Consider the following 22,870-nt stretch of genomic DNA (forward strand, 5'->3'; position numbering starts at 1 on the left):
TCTATCTATCTATCTGTCTATCTATCTATCTATCTGTCTGTCTGTCTCTCTGTCTGTCTGTGTTCTATTCTATTCTGTTCTATTCTAGATCTATCTATCTATCTATCTATCTATCTATCTATCTATCTGTCTGTCTCTCTGTCTGTGTTCTATTCTATTCTGTTCTATTCTAGATCTATCTATCTATCTATCTATCTATCTATCTATCTATCTGTCTGTCTCTCTGTCTGTCTGTGTTCTATTCTATTCTGTTCTATTCTATTCTATTCTATTCTATTTTTGATCTATCTATCTATCTATCTATCTATCTATCTATCTATCTATCTATCTATCTGTCTGTCTGTTCTATTCTATTCTATCTATTCTAGATCTATCTATCTATCTATCTATCTGTCTGTCTGTTCTATTCTATTCTGTTCTATTCTAGATCTATCTATCTATCTATCTATCTATCTATCTATCTATCTATCTATCTATCTGTCTGTCTGTCTGTCTGTGTTCTATTCTGTTCTATTCTATTCTATTCTTGATCTATCTATCTATCTGTCTATCTGTCTGTCTCTCTGTTTGTCTGTTTTCTATTCTATTCTGTTCTATTCTATTCTATTCTTGATCTATCTGTCTGTCTGTCTGTCTGTCTGTCTGTGTTCTATTCTATTCTAGATCTATCTATCTATCTGTCTGTCTGTCTGTCTGTGTTCTATTCTATTCTAGATCTATCTATCTATCTATCTATCTATTTATCTGTCTGTCTGTCTGTCTGTCTGTGTTCTATTCTATTCTATTCTATTCTTGATCTATCTATCTATCTATCTATCTATCTATCTATCTATCTATCTGTGTTCTATTCTAGATCTATCTATCTATCTATCTATCTATATTCGATTCTATATCTATCTATCACGGATGCTAATACAGGAATACTTTACTACATATATTCGGGAAACTCAGCGTGTAGTACTTAATAGATTATAATTACTGACGTATTTTACAATTCTACATATATTATTGCAGGTGCAAGTAATGTAATAATCATAATAAACATTCAATAATCATAATAAACATTTAAAACATTCAATAAACACACACACATGTATATATATATATATATACGTCAGCAAATCGTTACAATGGCAAAGAAAAATGTCACCATTGTATACAGCAATGTTGTCATGACAGCGTCACGTGAGCGCAGTTATTTGAAGGATCATCACAGACAAGGGGCGTGGTCGGGAACGTAGTGGGCGTGAGCGACGCCACGGGGGCGTGTCGAGCTGGAAGCGCGCTGAGAGGATGTCCATCGGCGTAGTTTCCACGATGCATTTGACAAGCTAACGCCGCACAGCTGCTGTCATATCCCGGGGAAGCGATTTCCGTTGAAACGTGACCTACTCTTTGACAGTTCGGATTTATTTGTATCTTTCGGTCGTTCATATCGACGCAGGTTGGCATCCTGGCACGGAACATGAACATGGCCGCGCTACTCCCGGAGGTTCGAGGACTTCAGACGGATGAGGTAAACGAATTCAGCTGTCACATCATGTGATGTGTTATATCAGTCATACAAATTCTGTTATATTGCATAAACAACAGTTGGGTGGCAGTCTACAGCTCGTGTGCGATACTGTCTCGGTGGGTTTCTAGCAGGAAGTTCTGCTCCACTTGGTGTTATGATAACTGTGTGTATATTTCATCAGGAACACGGGGTGTGTGTTTAAATATGGCACAAAACTGACCGATAATCATATCTGCTTTCGATTAAGAAAGCATGTGTTTGGTTTGGTGATAAAGATCAATTTCTTTCATTCCCACTGTGTCTTGTGACCCAAGTATTGCGCAACATCTACTGTAACTTACCTTGTGAGGGATTTATACTCTATGACGCCATACCACATGACGTCACATGTTTATTATACGTCTTTTTGATCACGTGACATATATAATTTTATTATATTGTTTGTAGGATATCATTTTGATATAGTCAATAAACATGTCTTGAAGACCTTTAGTAAGAGTTTTGTAGTTTCTTGTTAACACATACTAAATAAACTTCTAGTTGATTGGCCAAAATGTGTATTGAGGGAAGAGGATGTAATTCATTTTTTAGTCTGTTTTCCTGGAAGTATCAGAAAATTCTTTCAGGGAAATATACCACAAATATTGATTACATCATCTTGCATTAACGCACATTTTGGCCAATCGGATGTTACCCAGGACCACAAAAACAGTCATATGGCTCAATTTTTTTTAAAACTGAGATTTGTTCATCATCCGAAAGCTGAATAAATAAGCTTTCCACTAATTTTTTTGGGATAGGAGAATATTTTAAAATCTGATAGTGTACAAAAAATTTAAATATTCAGAAAATCACCTTTAAAGTCATCCAGATATTACATATTACTAATCAAAAATGAAGTTTTGATATATTTGCGGTTGGAAATTTTCAAACTATCTTCATGAAACATGATCTTCACTTAATATCCTAATGATTTTTGCCATAAAAAAAAAAAAATTCAATAATTTTGACACACAGTGTATTTTTTGGCTGTTGTTCAGGGTCACAAATGCTCTGTAAAAATAAGAATACCCCACCCACTTATGGATCAAAGTACACCTCTGCAACTTCCTGTTTCATTAGGAAATCCATCTGTGGTCGTAATCCATTTTAATTGGGTTTTAATCACTCTTACACCTCCAGGCAGTTAAAATCTTGTTGTTTATTGTTGTTTGTGTTGCTTATTGAAGATTTTTGCCTTTGTTTCAGGATGAATCCAGAATCCTAAGGGTGAAAGTCATTTCTGGAATTGGTTTGGCCAAGAAAGACATTTTGGGTGCCAGGTCAGTTTTTAGAATATTTAATGACGACCGATATAATGGCAAGACCGATTACGTTGCCTTACTTGAGCAATACTGGCTGTTCCTAATACAAACTGCCTTTTCAAAACATTATTATTGTGTAAAATATTCTTATTTATTTTTTAGCAATCTTGTGGATCAAATGCCATTACGTTTTGTGTAAATCGGCCTTACTTTGACACAACTTGCTCTTTAAAAGTCAGCCGTTGATATCGGCCATATCGGCCGATGTTTTCTTTAAATACTTAGTTCACTTGTTGTGTAGTAGATAAGGTTTCTCCTATGATTTCACTCAACACTCGGTCAGTGTCACATTTTGAGTGGTTTGACATAAATCAGGTAGTGTACAGCATATTTTAAGGACATTATGTGTAGCTAAGCGGCTTGTATGGGTTTGCTTTGTATACCCGCTCGGCCAGCATTACATTCATGTGTCCGCTTGCCATCAGTTTGTTATGAAAACATGAAATCGTTTGTGTCCTGCATAAGGAGCTTCCGTTTGAACAATCTGACACTCATGCAGGCTATTATCTGTTCCTAAAGTGAGTAAAAATGATAATAGCTTTTTACAGCCTAATCATTGGATTTCAGCCTTCCTGTGGATTCACAAGCTTCGTCATGATGTTTATTGCTCATCCGTTTTAGCCAGATCTTTGAAAAATAACAACAGAGGGCGAATATCAGTATTGAAGTCAGCGTGAAATCCAAGCTAACGCTTTTTATTTTCTTAAATACACATTTCTGGTTTTATTGTGCTTGTTTGTTCAGTCACATTGAGCTCTTGCTTCATTCTGCTATGAAAAAGCCCACTTTCATAGTTTGTCTATTCCCGACGGGTAAAATCTTGTCCCGCCCTACGTTTTTTCTTGTTGAATATCCTGTTTCACATTACAGGAGCAATATGGTTTGCAGTTGCTGTTTCATGAATCGGTCTTTATCTGATTTAATATTTTGCCAAAAAAAGGTATTTACAAGCAGCCACATGCTGAAGAATTCATATTATGCATAACCTGCAGTGAACCGTAGGCTGGTGGAACGTCTCATTTGCCTCCCAGTTCACATTGAAGGGGTGCTGGTAAGGGCGGTACAGTAGATGGCAGTGTTAGCAGCCGTCCTTGAGGGTACAAACAGATCGGCCGTGCTCACTTTGACCTAAATAACACAGCTCTAGGTATGCAATCAATATCTGTGCTGAGCGATATCATCTCTCCTTCACTGCAATACTTGCTCGGAAAAAGGCCAGATATTTAGCAAAAACCTGTGTCTGATGTTGCATGTAGGTTAAGTTGGTGAATGGATTTGCTAGATAGGGATGAGTACTTCTTATGGTTTGTATAGAGATCCATAATCACTTGATTACTCATCATGACATTCATTGTTGATCACATCCTGCGATTAACAATGGAAAACCTGACCGTGTTACAAAAATATTTTGTAATACTTTCTGTATGACGAAAAAAAAGGGAAATCTTTTTTCCGTGTGTGCTTGTGTAATATTTGTTTGTTTTCCTTTCATCCGCAGTGATCCGTACACAAGAATCTCTCTCTATGACCCCGTCAATGGAGAAATCACCAGTTTACAGACCAAAACCATTAAAAAGGTGTGTGCCCAGACTGCAGGATTCATCATTTTGTCATGAGTTCTTTAACAACATTTCTTCATCTTTCTGTTTTTTAGACATTGGATCCGAAGTGGAATGAGGAATTCTTCTTCAGGGTAAGTAAACGGGTGTTTACGGGGATCATGTTTCTGTCAGCTGGTTGTAGCATCTTTGTGAATCTCATAAAAACTGTCAAGAAATGTTACCTGAAAATGAAAAAGGAAAAAAATCATATCTGTAGCCTGAGACAGAATTTCTCAAAATGGGGTTTGAAAGTCGATGAAATGCTAATAATTAATTAAATCACTAAAATGTATGTATATACATTATTTAAAAATAATAATAGTACATAAATAAATTACCAAAAATAAAAGAGGGGGAAAGATTGTTTACCTCTACCTTGTCTACCTCTTATGACCATTAATTGTCATCAGAGAACAGTGAATATATGAATATAATATATGTGTTGGTTAAATTATTGAAATGTTACATTAACATCTCAGAGAGACTTTAAGTAAACATTTTAGGTCAAAGGGGTTTGGATAAAAAATAAATAAATAAAATAAAAAAAGAAATGTACTTACTACAGATTTAGACACTGTTAAGTTAAATAAATCAATAAAATAAAATAAAAAATCAAATGAGAAATGCTCATAATACAACTTCAGACATTGTTTAGTTAAATTAAATTAATAAAATAATAAATATGTATTATTAAAATTGTATTATTAATATTGTAAACTAAATTGTATAGTCAATCATAGTACCTTTATGCTGCTTTTATTTAAAAAAAAATGTTTTGTCTACATAGAAAAAAGGTTATATATAATAAAAAAAAATAGTTAATTGATTTTAATAAGGCTTGACCTAAGCTTTGTTTTTATAGTAAGGAAAAAAATATTATATATTTATAATTATAATTATTATTATTTTTTTATGTTGTTTTTTTTTTTTATGTATTTTATTTTGGGAATGTAACTCAGACATTTCTTGATGAGATTTATTTAAAAACTATTTGTTCTGTACCTTGAGATATCATGTACATGGACATGCTGTTCTTAGACATTTCCTGCTTGCTGATCTGTTCATCATTCTTACATTTAGATATTGTGTATGATTCCAGTAATGTGGTCCTGTGAACTAATATTAAACAGATGCAGTCGTTGTGTTTGGTAATAATAGAAAATGTTATACAATACGGGCTGCTCATATTTCAGCATTGGGAGCCTGTTTTAAAGTTCAAGTGTTTAACAAAAACATTTTTGCATTTTATATTAATGGACTATAATGGAGTAATGTTTCTGTGAACAGTTAAAAAAAAAAAAATAAAAAAAAAAATAGACAAAACAGACGATAATTCTTCATTCAAGTACATGCAGTGCTTACAAAGAAACCGCATAGCAATGCCCTTCCAACCAACCACACAGAGTTTTAAACCACTCAAATCATCTTCAGATAAAGTAAAAATCCATTTTTTTTACTGAAGTACACCACTAAGCAGGAGAGCTGTGTATATATAACAGCTTATATCCTGTGACGTTCCTGCTGAGTGTTTGTCTCGACTCCTGACAGTGTTTGTACTACCCTGAGAATTACAGTCTGGCTTTGTCACATCTCTTACCTTCACATTTCTTTATAGGGAAAAAGTGGCGTTCAGCAGGAGCCTGTCCTGTAAGATGTCAAATGACTAGAAATGAAACTCAGCACGATGGTTTTATTTTGAGCCCTATAAAATGCTTTATTCAGATGATTCTTCTAAAGCTGCATGCAGCTCGAAACCTCACTTAAACTCTCTCAGAAGTCAGCTGAATTTAGTCATGCCCCACATTTAGCCTAAACTGAGGTCTGATAGGGTCAATAGAGAGATAAATGTGGTTTAATTCTCTGAAGGAAAGTTCGGGGAAATGCATTGCCTTCCGCAAATGCGTAGGGATTCTTATTTGCGTTTACATACAAAACAGTGATTTTAAAAATTGATTTTTTTTCCAAGAAATGCGTTTATGATGGAATCAGGTTGAAAGCATGAAAAATTTTATAACTTTACATCATCATATGAGAGCTTCTTTACTTGTTCGTATCAAATCACCTTTATTTTATAGCACTCATATAATACATATTTAAAAAAAAAAAAAAAACAGCTTCTCAGTAATAAACAAGAAAAAACAGAGGCAATGAAGGAAAATTTCTCTGACGTAAATACAGTAGTGTTTTTCCAGCTCATTTCAGTTTAGATTGTTCAGTGCAAAGTTAATTCAGCTATAAGCAGCCTTATAGAAGGCAAGAGTTTCGTAGTGGAGCTTCTTTTCATGATCAAAAGAATTCAGAAGCTGTTTATTTTATATTTTTAAGTTCAAAGTGACTGCTAGAAAAGTATGCATGTCTTTTTCTCTAATAGCTGAAAATGTGCTTTTTTTATTCCAGGACATGCATTAAATATTGATTAGAGCTTAAATATAATAAAAATAATTAATTAAAAATATAATAAAAATATAAAATATAATAAAAAATAATAATAAAAAAATAATTAAAAATAATTAATTGATTTTAATGTGCCTTATATATATATATATATATATATATATATATTAACATCATTTTTCACATGTAGATATTGTGATTAAAATGTGCTATTTTTGAGCAGATTTTTAATCTAGGACATGCAATGACTTGATTTGTGACTTTTTTTTTTTTAAATGTTCCTAGTTAAAGACGCTTTAATTAAATAACAGTATGTTTGGGCAGCATGTAAAGAGAGAGGTGCAGTCACATGTTCTGGGGTCAGAGGTCAGGGCTTGTGTTACGGGGTGCGCTTGAGATGAGGGGTGCCTATTACATTCTGTCCGCTTCCCCTGCTGTCAGGTGACGCATTTACTGACGCGGTGTGCATGTCTCTTTTACGTAGACGTTGCGTATTTTCTCAGAAAGGACAGAGAGATGGATATAAGGTTTTCTGGAAAAGCCGCGGTGTTGAGAGAAACCGTTTCAAGATGTTATGAGGACTCATAAATGCTTTATATCAAGCACTGACAAAGTAGTTTCGGTCATATTTTAGTATAATTTAAGATGTTCCAAAGAGCTTAAGTTTCAATTAGTCTGTCATGCTTATTATTTTGAATGTTGACCTAGAAATGCAGAATCCGAAGTATTTCTTATTCCTTTTACATTTTGCGTACCTATCCTTTGTTTCCAAAATGTCAAAATCGTAAAACTTTGGTCATTTCCAGATGTGCAAAATTCACAAATCTCTTTTTTGCATTTAGGTTTCAGACTTCTGGACTGTGCTTGTCTATTTTTTCCCCATGCAAAAATTGTCTGCTGTATCTGATGTTTAGTGCATGGATCATAACAAGATCCAGACAGTGGCATAAAAGGTTCTGACCTATTTGTGATACTGACCACTGGCCCAAATACCAGCACGGGGATTTCATGAAATGCTAAATGATACACTGTCTGAGTCACTGGCCATTTACAGGCCTAAAGTCAAGGGTTGTGAATGAAAGCTGAACAGACCCTCTGTCTCGTAATGAGACGCCATTTTAGTTATGCGAAAATAAATGAGTATTATTGCATATGTAAACATTAGTGTGTATATTCACGTATTTTATTTGTCTTTTGTCTTCCCTCAGGTGCATCCTAGGAGACATCGTCTGCTGCTGGAGGTGTTTGATGAAAATCGTTTGGTATGTAGGGTATTTTTTTGAAAGAAGTCTTTTATGCTCAATAAATGCTGCATTTATTTTTTTTTAAATACAGTAAAAACAGTAATATTATGAAATGTTATTACAATTTAAAATAACTGTTTTTTATGTGAATATACTGTAAAATGTAATTTATTCCTGTGATGCAAAGCTGAATTTTCAGCATCATTACTCCAGTCTTTAGTGTCACATGATTCTTCAGAAATCATTCTAATATGCTGATTTGCGGCTTAAGAAGCATCTCTTATTGTCATTGTTTAAAACAGAAATTGTCTGTTTTGAAATTTTGGTCTGTTTTGTTATTGAAGTATCAAGTAAATTTGTTAAAGTTGCTGTGTATAATTTCAGCACTACTGGTGGCATTGTAATCTGCTTTTTTTACATTGGCTGATGAAGAAATATTGGCTTAACCAGTGGGATTAGTTTGAAGCAGGGCTGCAAATATGGCTTGACAATGGCAGACGTGTTAGATGGTAATGAAACCTTACCCAGTTCAGCAGTCTCAAATATATTCGGCTTGTTAGTGTTGGGTTCAGGTCTGTAAAATCAGTAGCTACCTGAGCGTCAGTGTGTAATGAATGAACAAGGATGCCTTTTTGCAAGTAGCCACTATAAAGCTCAGGTCTGGGAGCTGAAATTTACCTTTGGGTGCTGTTAAACGTGAAAAGTAACTGCTTTAAAACACATAAAAGTGAATGAGGCGTGACCGGTGTAAGGGGGGTTCTCTCCGTCACACGCTGACAGTGTCAACGAGGAAGGTTAAACAAACGCTTGCATAGAAGACCCAATGTTCAAGTAAGAACATTAACTCTTGATAACACAATAAACCGCAGTCGCCTTACTGCATGTGACAGATGGGTTAAGAAAATGGATGTAAGAAAAACTGGTATGTCATTGCTAGAATGTGTTTGCTGGCATGAACCAAGCATCCATGCTATTTCTGTCTCCTGAGGAATGTGGTAGCTTACAGAAAGGATGACAAATCATTTCAGATCTCTTTTTGTCCAAAACATTTCTACAGTAGACAATCTGTCATAAATTTCACTTGTATTTCATTTTCATTTTAAATGCATGCATATAGCCTGTTCTTTGTTTTAGAATTCCAAAACACTTTGTTCATTTCCAAGTGCAAAAAATACAAAAATCCATGATTTAGTATCACTTCTATTTGGTATTCATTTGAAATGCATGCAGTTACTCCTATTCTTTGTTTTAAAATTACAAAATTCTAAAACTTTGTTGATTTGTCAAGTGCACAAAACTAAAAAAAATCCCTGATTTAGTCTGACTTGCATTGCACTGCAATTTGAAATGCATGAAATTACCCATATTCTTTGTTTTAGAATGAAAAATCTTAAAACTTTATTTCCAAGTGCCCAAAATGCAAAATCCCTGATTTAGCCTCACTTATTTTGCAATGAAATGCATGAATTTGCATGAAATGCATGGAAGTGCCCATATTCCAAAATCATAAAAATGAGTTCATTTCCAAGTGCACAAAATAAAAAAAATCCCTGATTCAATCTCACTTCTATTTAATTTTCATTTGAAATGCATGCAATTACCCTTATTCTTTGTGCACAAAATTCAAAGAGCCCTGAATCAGTCTGACTTTTATTGCATTGCAGTTTGACATGCATGCAGTTACCCCTTTCAAAATCCTAAACTTTATTTCCAAGTGCACAAAATACATTATCCCTATTTCGGTCTCACTTATATTGTATTGCAATTTGAAATGCATGACATTATGCTATTTTTTTGGTTAAGAATTCCAAGATCCTAAATCTTTGATCATTTCCAAGTGCACAAAATAAAAAAAAAATCCCTGCTTCAGTATCACTTCTATTTAGTTTTCATTTGAAATGCATGCAATTACCCTTATTCTTTGTTTAAAAATGACAAAATCCTAAAACTTTGTTCATTGCCAAATGCACAAAATTCAAAGATACCTGATTCAGTCTGACTTATATATAATTTATATTCATATTGTGAGCAGGACTATTTCTCGTACTGGTCCTGCGCACTGTGGTAACTGCAATTACCCCTCGTGCAATTGCCCCTGATTGATGAGATGGCATTTCTCTCTGACAGAAGCATGGTCTTAAATGGCTGCAACAGCGGGTGTCAGATGACACGTGATGTGGCACATGTCCATATGTGAGCTGGCACAACAAGCTCAGTATTCGATTTGAAGGCTCTCCTTTGGCATAAACTGGCTCAAATCCGTCTGCTACTTTCAAATTTATAGATGAAGCTATCATGCATTTAAGTTGTGCATGGTTGGAAGTGCAAAAATAAGCCAAACGCTTAGTTTACGAGCTTGGTGGTTTCAGCAGCTCGTAACACCCTGTTCCCCACGTATCTCCAAAGTACTTTACATGGATGCTGTTGAGAAAGCTTAAAATGATGCCAAACCCCATTCCTCTTTATTTCCTGTAACTCTATCCTGGTGGGGTAAAAATATTAGCAGGGGTGCAGCTTTACAAGAAACTTTAGACACGGCTGTAGAAGGAGGTGGCAGAGTCGAGGTTGGATAGAACAGGGGCGAGCTGTTCCACCTCCATCCTGGCATGCACGCAGATTGTTGTTTTTTGCACTGGGGTGACCGGCAGCTGGGGGAGGGAGGGCACCCGTGCCTGAATCGGCGCTTGCGAAACTACAGAAGGCACAGCTGAGGCACTCCAGAGGTCTGGCACACTAGAGCCCTGTGCAGGCTTTCTGGAGCAGTTGCTTCAGCAAAGCTCTCTGAGTTCGCTGTTAGCCTTCAGAGAACTAGAGCTGCTCTTCATGGTGCGCTTCGGGAGGAATGCCGCTTGTCACTGCTGCTATTTTTGCAATGTGCAACCGCTAATGGTTGCAATCGCACAACGGGACCAGGAGCAGTAGCTTTTTGCTGCTCTTTTTTTACTTGTTTGGTTTGGGTCCTGCGCCCCACCGGATCCCTGACTTCATGGCGCGACAACTGCGACTGCATTTCGCTTCGCGAAGAAGCAACACCGACCCGCTGTCAGAGACTTGCACTAGTCACGCCGAGGAGAACGGGCTTACGAATACCGGCCGTAGCTCCAGCGAGGCCCTGATGCAGAGTTCCCTCCACATGAAGGTGACTCCAGGACAGCTGGCTCTGGCTTTGCCACCCTTGTCACCAGAGTACGGTAATTTACAGCGCCACTCCACCGTATTTATCCCCAAGGTGAACGGGAGCAGGAAAAGCACGCTACAGATCTCCTTGCAGACTTGCAAGCAGAGCGGCGAGGCGGATGGCAGCAGCGCCGGGGAAGATGGGGAGCTCGCCAGCTGCGAGGGCGGAAACGGGGATGGAGGTTCCTGTAGCAGCAGCACAACGAGCGACGCCGGCTACTGCAGCAGCAACAGCATTTTCGAAGCGGACGTCCCAGATCGCAAATCGATCTCTCGGCGGAAGCCGAGGGCGCCCTTACGGCGCTGCTCATCCTTGGTGATTTTCCCACGGAGCCCGTGCACCACGCCGCCCGCATCCCCCGTCAGTCCGGTAGCATCCCCCATGATTCCTCCGCTGCCTCCGTCGGCGCGAAGTTCCTTTCAGACCTCTCATCAGATGCAGCTGTCCAGCGTTGATGCGTCGAACGATGACACGTCCAAGGGATCCGTCGCCACGGCAGTTAACGGTTTGCGGCTGTCCAAAACAAGTACGTCAGCAGAACACAGGGACGCCAAACCCATCGTGCATTTCAGCGTGCCGCCGGAACAACCGCCAGGACCAGAGCGAACAGAAAGACACTCCAGCGTTTTATTGCACTTCGCAAACCAGCGACCGCTTCCCTCAGGGAAAGCAAGTTCGGCCAAAACAAAGGTTAACATTGACTGTTCCAAACCTCTCGAGGGCCCACAAACCGACAACGTCCCGGAACGAGCCAAGCTTTTCCGGAGCACCTCAGCCTGCATGCTGCCAAGCGGAAGGCCGTCATCCACAGAAAGAAGACACGCCACTTTTCCGACTAGCGGCAGTTCGGATAAGTCCACAAGAAAAGGGTCGCATCACTTCCTTCACAGGAGTATTTCTTTGGAGGTACCCTGTGCGAACGCTGAGATTTCTTGTCACGTTTCAAATGCTGCAGATGTGCACTCCAAAAACGGCCCTCCGCACGTGCACATTCATGTGTCTCACGGCACAGGTGCGAGAAGATCAAACACCCTGCAGGACAACAGCATAAATGACAAACCGGATCATGTTCGGACCTGCACAGAGAGAAATGCTACCGTAAGCCTTTAATTTTATTAGCAAGTGAAAACAAAAGTTAAAGTCAGTTAGTGTATGTAGTGTTAAAAGATTGCATGGAAAATTGATTTGTAGAGTCAGCTGTGTGATAGTTTTCTTGCCCTTGAATGGTTGAGGTGTTTGAACATCTATGGATTGAACATTTTGTAATGACTGAGCAAATATGCACCATAACTATTCAGAAAGTTGTCTTCCCCTTGGTCCTGTATATAAAGCTTTTCTTTAAAATTTTAAGGTTATGCAGATATGCATAATTTAGACCTGGGATTGGGATTGTGAAATACCCAAATTACGCACGTACACAAATCCCTTTAGGCAGGTTGGCTTATGGACGTGCACTTTAAAAATCCATTGTAGCTAAACCAGTTGCATGCATGTCGCATTTTAGAGACTTTTCTTTTTTTTTTTTTTTTAACCTGATTTTCATTTAGGCAGGTTGGCTAGTAAACAAGTGCTTTAAAATGAGTTGATAAGCATGAATGCATGCCACATTTTAGAGGCTTTTTCAGTTTTCATTATGAATTCATTAACCTAATTGTTTTAATTTAGATGCATTTAAATGCATAAAAATGCATTGTAGCTAAACCAGTTGCATGTATGCATGTCACATTTTACAGACTTTTTTCAGTTTTTTTATTTATTAACCGTTTGGGTGATCACTGCATATATTTACCTATGGGATTATTTCCATTTAGATAGGTTGGCCTATAGAGAAGCACTTTAAAAATGCATTGTAAACTAAATTCATTGCGTGCGTGCATGTTGCATTTTTTTTTTTTTTTTTTTTGGACTTCTTCAGTTTTTATTAATTTATTAACAGTTTAATTGATCACTGCATACATTTACCTATGGGATCATTTTCATTTAGATAGGTTGGCTTATAAACAAGCACTTTAAAAATGCATTGTAACTAAATCAATTGCATGCATGCATGTTGTATTTTACTGACTTCTTCAGTTTTTATTAATTTATTAACAGTTTAAGTGATCACTGTATACATTTACCTATGGGATTATTTCCATTTAGATAGGTTGGCCTAAAGAGAGGCACTTTAAAATGCATTGTAAATTAATTTAATTGCATGCATGCATGTTGCATTTTACTTCAGTTTTTATTGCTTTTGAGTGTTTTATTATGTTTGAGTGATTATTATATATTTACCTATGGCATCATTTTCATTTCATTTAGACATGCACTTTAAAAATGCATTGTAGCTAAACCGGTTGCTTACTGTACATGCATATTGCATTTTAAAGTCTTCTTCAGTTTTTGTTAATTTGTAAAAACTTTAACTGATCACTGTATGTATTTACCTCAGGGATCTTTTCCATTTAGATAGGATGGTTTGTAGATAAGCACTTTAAAAATGCATTGTAACTAAACCAGTTGCATGCATGCACGTCACATTTTAGAGGCTTCTTCAGTTTTTATTAATTTGTTAACACTCTGAATGATCACTGTATGTATTTACCCCTGGAATAATTATAGACAGCGGTCCCTAAGCCTCCCCCCAGCCCTAGGTCTATAAATACACAGCTTCGAAAATACTCTGCTTGACTCCAGTTAGTCTGGCCGAGTACCATGCTGGCAAGCTCCTAGGATTCAACATGATATGCAGGGGCTGCACATGGCTGTCCATCAGCTGTTGGGCCAAAGGTCAGCTGATGGGGGAGAGGATGAGTGTCAGGGATACGGGGGCCAAACGATGCGAATCCTTTGCAGTGAAGGATAACATGTTCACTGCCCAGCGGGTGCCCGCTTAACCGTCGGTATGTTTTCAGAGCATCAGGTGTCTCGCTCGCTGCACTTATTTCATTTGCACTCACTCTCTTTGTCTCTGATTTTACAGCGTGTTAGAAACGGGTCGCACAAGCAGTTAACAGCGCTGTTACCTTTACTGCCGTGGCACTCTTATGTAATCTAATCTAAATTCAAGGCTCTAATTTCAGCATGCTGGTTGTTTGTGCATCTCGTTTGTGATGGTCAAACACATGAACATATTGTTCCTCTCGTAGCTCATTCAGGCGTTTAGAAAGTACACTGGGTAAATGGCAGCAACGGCAAGACAGTACAATAGCTGCATGCAGTATTCTGCCCTAAAGTAAGTTATTGTGGATCTTGTGTAACAAAATGATGGGCCAGGACTATACCTGCTATCACTTTTCCACAGAAATGGAGCTGGTGCTCGGCCAGGGGATCTGGGAAGTAATTTGATTCGGTGTGTTTATGTTATGAGCTGCTTTTGATTCAACAGTCAGATGGTATCTATACTTAAGAAATGCAATTCATTGCAAACCTCTTTTTGACTCCGAGGCCCCCCCGTTGTCCAAAGACAACATATATAAATATTTATATAAATTGGCAATATATAAAAACTATTATAATAAAATAAAATTGTTAGTAAAATAATTAAATTAAAATAGTTAAAATAATTAACTTCTGTAATTTCAGATTTTTTTACTTGATTAATAGCTATTTCCTAACTATTTGCGCTTGATGTAAATTAAAAATATGTAAATATTTTTGACTTTATAAGATTTGATTAATTTCCTTTCCAGGTCTAGAAATCCAATAGCTGTGGCACTATATATAAAAAAAAAATTATAAGCACAATAATTCGCTAAAGTAAAATGTCTAAAATAATTATTGTACGTAATTCCAGAATATAATATTATTATTAGTAGTAGTAGTAGTAATGAATTTAAATATTACAAATGTTAAAATAAATATTAAAATATTTATGAATTTTTAATATTTAATTTATTTTCTAAACTTTTCAAGGTTTAGAAATCCACTAGGTGTGGCACTATATGAAAATAATTAAATATAATAATTATAAGCAAAATAATTAGCTGAAGTAAAATGGCTAAAATAATTTACATATATAAATCCAGAATATATTATTATTATTATTAAAAAATATATATATTTGTATTATAAAATTAATATATGTAAATTAGAAATATTAAAATATTTGACTTTTTAAGATTTAATAAATGTCCTTAACTTTTCCAGATCTAGAAATCCACTAGATGTGGCATTATATAAAAATGATTAAATATCATAATTATAAGCGCAATAATTCACTAAAGTAAAATGGCTAAAATAGTTATTGTATGTAATTCCAGAATATATGATTATTATTATTAATGAATTTAAATATTACAAATATTAAATAAATATTTCAATATTTATGACTTTTTAAGATATAATTTATTTCCTTAACTTTTCCAGGTTTAGAAATCCACTAGGTATGGCACTATGGAAAAAATAATTAAATATAGTAATTATAAGCAAAATAATTTGCTGAATTAAAATGGCTAAAAAAATAAAAATAAGTAATTGCAGAATATATAATTATAATTATTACAATTATTATTATTTATAATAGTTGTAATAATAATAATAATTATAATAATACATTTCTGACTAAAAGAAATTGCTCAGCAATTTTTAGCATTTTAAGTTTTTATTTTTAAATTAAGTAATATGATGTCAGATGAAACAGATTTTTTAGCTTCATTTTTTGGTTTTATTCTATGTTATTTTAAGTCACCCCTGATTGAGAATTCTGATTTAAATGGACATGCAGGATAAAGTGGTTGTGCAACATGTTATGTGTTGTAATTCATGCATTTTTCTGAAATCTAGCCTGAATGTTTGTTGCTCAGAAGCCTCTAACCGAACAGACTTTCCTGCTGTAGAAATGCATAAAGCGGGTCCAGATTGTGGCTCGTGTCCAACTGTCGATCACGATTCCTCTGTTTCCCGCTCAAGGACGCTGTCACACCTTATGCTCGCTGACGGGAATGGTTAACACATGACTGCATGACCTCTACCAAAGGTCAATGCAATCAGCAGCGCTCCTAAAGAGCTGTCAGATGTGTGTGTGCACGAGCGCCAGGGGGTTTGATAGTGTGTGAATGTGTTGTGTTTTTCCACAGCGCTTTCTGTGCTTGATTAGCTCTTATCAGTCAACAGCGCAGCACTTGTAATCTCTTCAGCGATGTCTCTCCTCCCACAGTGCTTGAAAACCTAATGGATTTATGAAAGTAATTAGATCTTTCTCTGTGTCAGCCGCTTGATTGAGACTTTGTACTTGTTTCTGGTCTTTTGTGCACGACTCATCACTATAGTGTATTAGTTTAGATCTTTTTTCATCGAAATGCAATTAGGCTGCTTTTTTAAGTGATCTGGCCTTCTGAATTTTGAATTGAATTCTAGTTAATATATTGCAAATGGCGATCATGTTTTAATCATTTTTGTTACATTGAATATCCGTGTTCAATGCAAAATGCATCATTTATGGAAGTGAAATGACTTGTCAGTGCCATTTGATGTTAACTTGATATTTTGATATTTTATCAGAATTTCTATTTTGTATGATTACGCTAATGTCAGTTAATATTTGGGTCAGTTTAGGTGGTCAATGTGTCAAAGTGAACTGTCTTACTGTCTTCAATGACAGGATGGACAACAAACTCTGCCCTTTTTGTTTATATGTAACGTCTCCTGAAAGATCGGAAATTCGGTATCGGTATTTGTTCGGTATCGTTTAGATGTGATGTGATGGTGAGGAAATGTTTGTCAGGTGTTTTGCAGTAGTAAAGCCGCAGTCACGCTGCTCTTGTAGCAGAAAATGGTTCACTTTGAGCCTCCTTCATTAAGTTTCTTCAAACGTTTGGCATCATTTACTGTTTTCCTTCTCATTATCGGGGCAGACGGAGCTGATCGTATACAGATAGTTTGACATCAGTTTTCCATTTTTGCCTCACTAGCTTGTTGCAACAATGGATAAAGTTGTATAACTTGCAATAGTTTATTGTACTATACTATACTCTAGTAAACTATGCCAGCATTTTGGCAATTTTATAATATGTTATACTATAATATACTGCAGTACTATTACTATGTCACAGTTTTTACAATTTTTACTACTAACAATTTATTGGAAAATTTATCAGAAGTTTTTCTAGGATTTTTAAAGATATTTTATTAAATTTTTATTTAGAATTCTATATGTTGTTATTTCCTTCTTGTATAATTTTTGTTTATTATTTTAGTTTTATTTCATTTCTTGATTTTATTATTAATAATATTAATTATTTATCTTTGTTTATTTTGCATTTAATTTTTCTTATTTACTGTGCATTTTATTTATTTATTTATTTATTTATTTTAAAGATTTATGTTTTGCCTTTATTAGGATAGGACAGATCATAGCTGACAGGAAGCGAAGTGGGAGAGAGAGAAGGGGGCGGGATCAGGAAAGGTCCTCGAGCCGGGATTCGAACTCGGGACGCCCGTAGCGCAATGATGTTGTATTTATTTCATTTTCTATCTTAATTTATTTATTTTTAATTGCATTATTTCATTTTAATATATTTCCTTTTTGTTTATTTATGGACATATTTTCTATGTGCGAAATTATATATGTGAAATATTCCTAATGTTAAGCTAAAAAAAATAATAATAATAATTTATTTTGCATTTAATTTTTTTTAACTTATCACACATTTTATTTTCATGTATTAGTTTATTTGAATTGTCATTTATTTATTTTTTATTTATTTCATTTTAGTACATTTAATTTTCTATCTTAATTTATTTCTTTTTTTAATGCATTATTCAATTTTAATTTATTTCCTTTTTGTTTATTTATGGAAATATTTTTTATGTGAAATATCCCTCATGTTAAGATGCAAAATTAAAATAATAATAATAACAATAATAATAATATTTATTTTGTATTTCTTTTTTTTTTTTTTTACTTATACATTTCATTTTCATGTGTTAGTTTATTTGAATTGTCATTTATTACATTTTTATTTATTTATTTAATTCGTTTTAATTGTTATTTCATTTTCTATCTTAATTTATTTCTTTTTAATTGCGTTATTTCATTTAAGGTTAGTTTCTTTTTGTTTATGAAAATATTTTATATGCGGGAAATTATATAAGTGAAATCCTAATGTTAAGCTAAAAAAATTTAAATAATAATAATATTTATTTTATTTTTTCATTTTATTTTGTTTTTTGTTTTTTTTCTGATCATGCATTTCATTTTCATGTATTAGTTTATTTGAATTGTCATTTATTAAATTTTTATTTCATTTTAATTATTTCATTTTCTATCTTAATTTATTTATTTTTAATTGCATTATTTCATTTAAAATTATTTTCTTTTTATTTATAAAAATATTTTGTATGTGGAAAATTCTATATGTCAAATATCCCTCATGTTAAGCTAAAAAATGTAAATAATAATAATAACAATATTTTATTTTTTATTGTGCATTTCATTTTTTTACTTATCGTGCATTTCATTTGCGTGTATTTGTTTTTTTTTAATTGTCATTTATTTCATTCATAATAATTATTTTATTTTATTTTAATTGCATTATTTCATTTAAATTGATTTTCTTTTTTTGTTTATTTATGAAAATGTTTTGTATGTGAGAAAGTATATATGTGAACTATCCCTCATGTTGTGTTAAAAATTTAAATCATATAATTTTAAGATTTTATATACATGCAAAATATAGTTTCTTAGCCATTAAATACAATTAAACTATTTAATATACAATTAATCCACGTGTCTTAATCATGCTTTACTATGTGTCTTAACTAGCTTAGTTGCTGTGATCACCTTAACAGAGCTTTCATTTCATTGACACGAGGGCACAAAGAGCAATTCTGTCATCTCATCTGGGGCCCAGCGGAGTGGCAGAACCGCTCTGTGGTTTGACCCGAATACAGAACAAACATAAATATGTGTGCCTAGCTTGAAAAACGAGGGAATATGTACGTTTTAGTCATCATCGTGACTTTATAAGTGCTGTAAAAACCTGAACGACCCTTCGATAGTAAGTCATTTGCAAAGAAATCATGCTTTATGTAAATGGACACGTTTAAGCATAAGGTCAGCCGTTATTTCGTTCTGCCCACGCTACCATGAAGTGAAACATCTGACAGGGTTTTGAACACCGAAGGCTTTTACGCCTCATTTAGGTGACGTGTATTTAACTTGTCATATTGTTTCGGTTAGCGTAATGACAGTGTGTGTATAAAACGTGGTATAAAATGTATTTAAAATGCTTCTAAGCTAAGTATGAAAGCCAGCCGTTGAAATGAATAGCAGCAGCTGGAAAAGGTTTGAGGATGGGAATGATTTTGTTCCGAAAACAAACTCTCTCTCTTTCTCACTCCCTTTGTTTTTTCTCTTTCTCTCGGCCTACTTTTACCTTCACTCTATTTGTGCAGCTCGCTCACAGTCTGAGGGATAGACCACAGGGATGTCTACCTTTACAAAGCCTTGTTTATATATAACTCATGTATTTATATCTCTGTAAACAATGAACGCACTGTACAGCCTCAGATAAGGTCAGTGTCTTCGTGACACACTGATCTTTATGTCTGTTTTAAGTGTTAGAATTCACTTCCAGTATATTTGCGGTAGACGAATGGCGGGCTCGAGTGAGTGGACATTAAAAATAGAAGAGTACAAGAAGATAAAAGGTGTAACGGAGTAATAGAGGAGAATATAACCTCAGTATGAGCTGGTGTTCTTGGTCTGGTTAACTAAACCTCAGCAAAGGCCTCTATGTGTGTGTGTTTTGATGTTCTATTTTGATATGAAGCAGATCAAGCAAAGAGAATTTCTCTCTGTGTTTATATTAGGGCGTTATAATAGGGGTGTGAGATATTGTCAGTAATTTTCAATAACGGTAATTAAATTATATTTTGCTGAATGTGTTTTATGCTGGTACCTTGATTAGTTTAGGCCTCTCATGGATAAATATGACACTAAAACCACCAGTGGGTCAGGGTTGCCAGGTTTTCACAACGAAACCCGCCCAATTGCTACTCAAAACTAGCCCAGTTGCCGGAGTCCACTTCCAAAGATTCACATAATGTACTCACCCCCTTGTCATCCAAGATATTCATGTCTTTCTTTCTTCAGTCATAAAGAAATTGTTTTTTGAGGAAAACATTTCAGCATTTTTCTCCATATAATGGACTGATATGGTGCCACGAGTTTGAACTTCCAAAATGAGGCTTCAAATTGCGGTTGTAAACGATCCCAGCCGAGAAAGAAGACTCTTAATACAGTTTATATGCTTTTTAATGTCAGACGCTCATGCTCTGCCTGGACTGTTTTTTTCCAGTTCATGACAGTTAGGGTATGTCGAAAAACTCCCATCTCATGTTCTCCCTTAACTTCAAAATCGTCCTATATCGCAGTTTTGCCTTTTTTGTTAAGGGTGTTTGATCTTTTTTGCATGTTCACTTTGCAAAGACTGTGTCGGTACTTCTGCAGTGATGTAGGATGATTTTAAAATGATTTTTGAAGTTGAGGGAGAAAATACGATTTAGGGTAGTTTTTCAACATACCCTAACTGTCTTGAGCCAGAAAATACAGAGTTCAGGGAGAGCAAGACAAGATGAGCGTTTGCAATTAAAAAGTATTTAAATTGTATTTTTTAAATGAAAATAACCGTTTTGCTAGACAAGACCCTTCTTCCTTGGCTGGGATCGTTTATAACCGCATTTGGGATCGTTTGAAGCTGCGTTTAAGCTGCATTATGGAATGTTATTATGGAATGTTCACAATCGGGGCACCATATCAGTCCATCATATGGAGAAAAATCCTGAAATGATTTCCTCAAAAAAACTACTTTACTTTACGACTGAATAAAGAAAGACATAAACATCTTGGATGACAACGGGGTGAGTACATTATATGTGAATCTTTGTTTTGGAAGCGGACTTCTCCTTTAAATTCGTATTTCATTATTCATTTAGAAACAAAGCAAGTGGCTGGCTTGAAGTCACTGAATCATTGACTCAAATGATTTGTTCAAAAACCGATTCACTCAAGAATGAAGCACTGCAGTATTACTGATCCAGATGAATACTGATCCGGCTTTGTTTGAAATTACATTCATTGGCAAAACTAAAAAAAGACAAAATTGTGTCTAAAATATAGCTCACTGAATAATATTTTTTTTAATATATTTGTAATATAATTATATTTTTTATGTGTCAATGTGTCAGGGAAAAACAGTGAGGAGGCTGCATTAACATTTAACATCAACAATAATTTCTTGTTAAACTAGTGCTTTCTAAAAGATGAAGTCGGCAACACTGACTCGTCATTTCCGCAGTAGTGGATGCGCTTGTATGCATGTTTTTATGCAAGTTACATAATCTGAGAATATTTGAATTCACTCTCTATAGATATATTTTTCAAGTTTTGTGCTCAAGTTCACAGAGACCGAGACGCCAGAAAGAGCATCCTGTTTGCTTTCATTATTTTACAAAAGCGCAATGTTTTGTTGTTATTGTGAGTGCACACACATAAACGTAGAATCTTTACAGATTTGAAAGATGTATTAGTATGAAAGATGTATCTGTATTTCAAAAAATGATGTAGTATTTTAAGAGAAAGTGAGCGCACCAGTAAACGCACTACTATTCAGCTTTCACACTCCGCACAGACATTTTTCTAGGTTAACATTACATTGAGCGTCCATGTGAAGTTGCTACTACTCACATATTTCAGATGATAAGCCATATTTGAGGTTGATGAATGATAGGTAAGCATTTGGATGTCCTGATAATAATAATATATTACCACGTAGACCAGCCGTTAACAATCTGTCCGTTTTAGACTGCATGACTTCGGCATTTACTGTGAATTTTTTTTTCTGCAACTAAGCAACTAATACAATTTCGGTAGACCAGGCCTCCGGTTAGTCGACTATTAGGGAGCAGCCCTAATTATTTTCTTGAGTCTTGTATAAAGAAATGTTTCTTGTGTTGACTTTAGGGCTGTCCAACTTAAAGCAATAATAATGAATTAACAAATGAATTGTTAATTTGTGAATACAGGTTCTATTTGACCCGATGAACCACCTGTAGTTCAAGCCAGGGTTGCCAGGTCCACACTTTTCCCTTCACCAAACATTATTTGTAATGCACCTCCCTTCCAGTAATCGCACAGAGCTTTGTACTTTGTTTCTTCTAAAAAGAAACAAAGTCTCCGCTCTCAAATAATGTCCATTGCATCACAGAATTAAGAAATAAATGCTGTTTTGACACTCTTAAATGTTGCATGACAGGTCGCTGTAGCAGTTTTAGTGGAAGTCTCTTCCACTTTACTACAAGTTATAGTGCAAAATAAACATGGATAATCATCAGAAGGCGTTGAAAGAAACAGCAAAACTAGCAAAATGTATCACATCTCATGTAGTCACTCAAAAAGACGTTAAATAGGAGGTTTTTTTAGAACAGTACGTACAGAACAGTATCTTATGTGCAATTGAGTTGCATACAGCTGTTTTTATTAGGGCCCTATTGGAATTGCTAAGAATCACATTTTTGAGGGCCTAAATATGCTCGAAAACTCATGGAACTTTTCACACACACTAAAAGTGGTGAAAATGTACATTTAA

General features: G+C 35.0%; 2 protein-coding genes across 5 annotated transcripts in view; one reads left to right on the forward strand and one right to left on the reverse strand.

The window, feature by feature from the left end:
• The window catches only part of sdr42e1 (short chain dehydrogenase/reductase family 42E, member 1), a 6,695-nt gene extending 5,417 nt beyond the window's left edge, over nucleotides 1-1,278 (reverse strand). Inside the window, exon 1 of the mRNA XM_051134453.1 lies at nucleotides 1,151-1,278. The gene's annotated coding sequence lies outside the window, so the exon portion shown is untranslated. The remainder of the gene's footprint in view (nucleotides 1-1,150) is intronic.
• A 17-nt stretch (nucleotides 1,279-1,295) lies between these two features.
• The window catches only part of nedd4a (NEDD4 E3 ubiquitin protein ligase a), a 41,620-nt gene continuing 20,045 nt past the window's right edge, over nucleotides 1,296-22,870 (forward strand). Inside the window, exons 1-5 of one of the 4 annotated variants that reach the window (XM_051134449.1) lie at nucleotides 1,296-1,516; nucleotides 2,765-2,838; nucleotides 4,379-4,457; nucleotides 4,535-4,573; nucleotides 8,084-8,137. In XM_051134449.1, coding sequence (XP_050990406.1) covers nucleotides 1,466-1,516; nucleotides 2,765-2,838; nucleotides 4,379-4,457; nucleotides 4,535-4,573; nucleotides 8,084-8,137 — 297 coding nt within the window. In that variant the 5' untranslated portion in view covers nucleotides 1,296-1,465. Of the gene's footprint in view, nucleotides 1,517-2,764; nucleotides 2,839-4,378; nucleotides 4,458-4,534; nucleotides 4,574-8,083; nucleotides 8,138-10,288; nucleotides 12,396-22,870 lie in introns of those variants that run through there. The other 3 variants (XM_051134450.1, XM_051134447.1, XM_051134448.1) reach the window with 3 other exon arrangements.

Source organism: Labeo rohita, chromosome 18, assembly GCF_022985175.1.
Source record: "Labeo rohita strain BAU-BD-2019 chromosome 18, IGBB_LRoh.1.0, whole genome shotgun sequence".
Classification (NCBI taxonomy): Eukaryota; Metazoa; Chordata; class Actinopteri; order Cypriniformes; family Cyprinidae; genus Labeo; species Labeo rohita.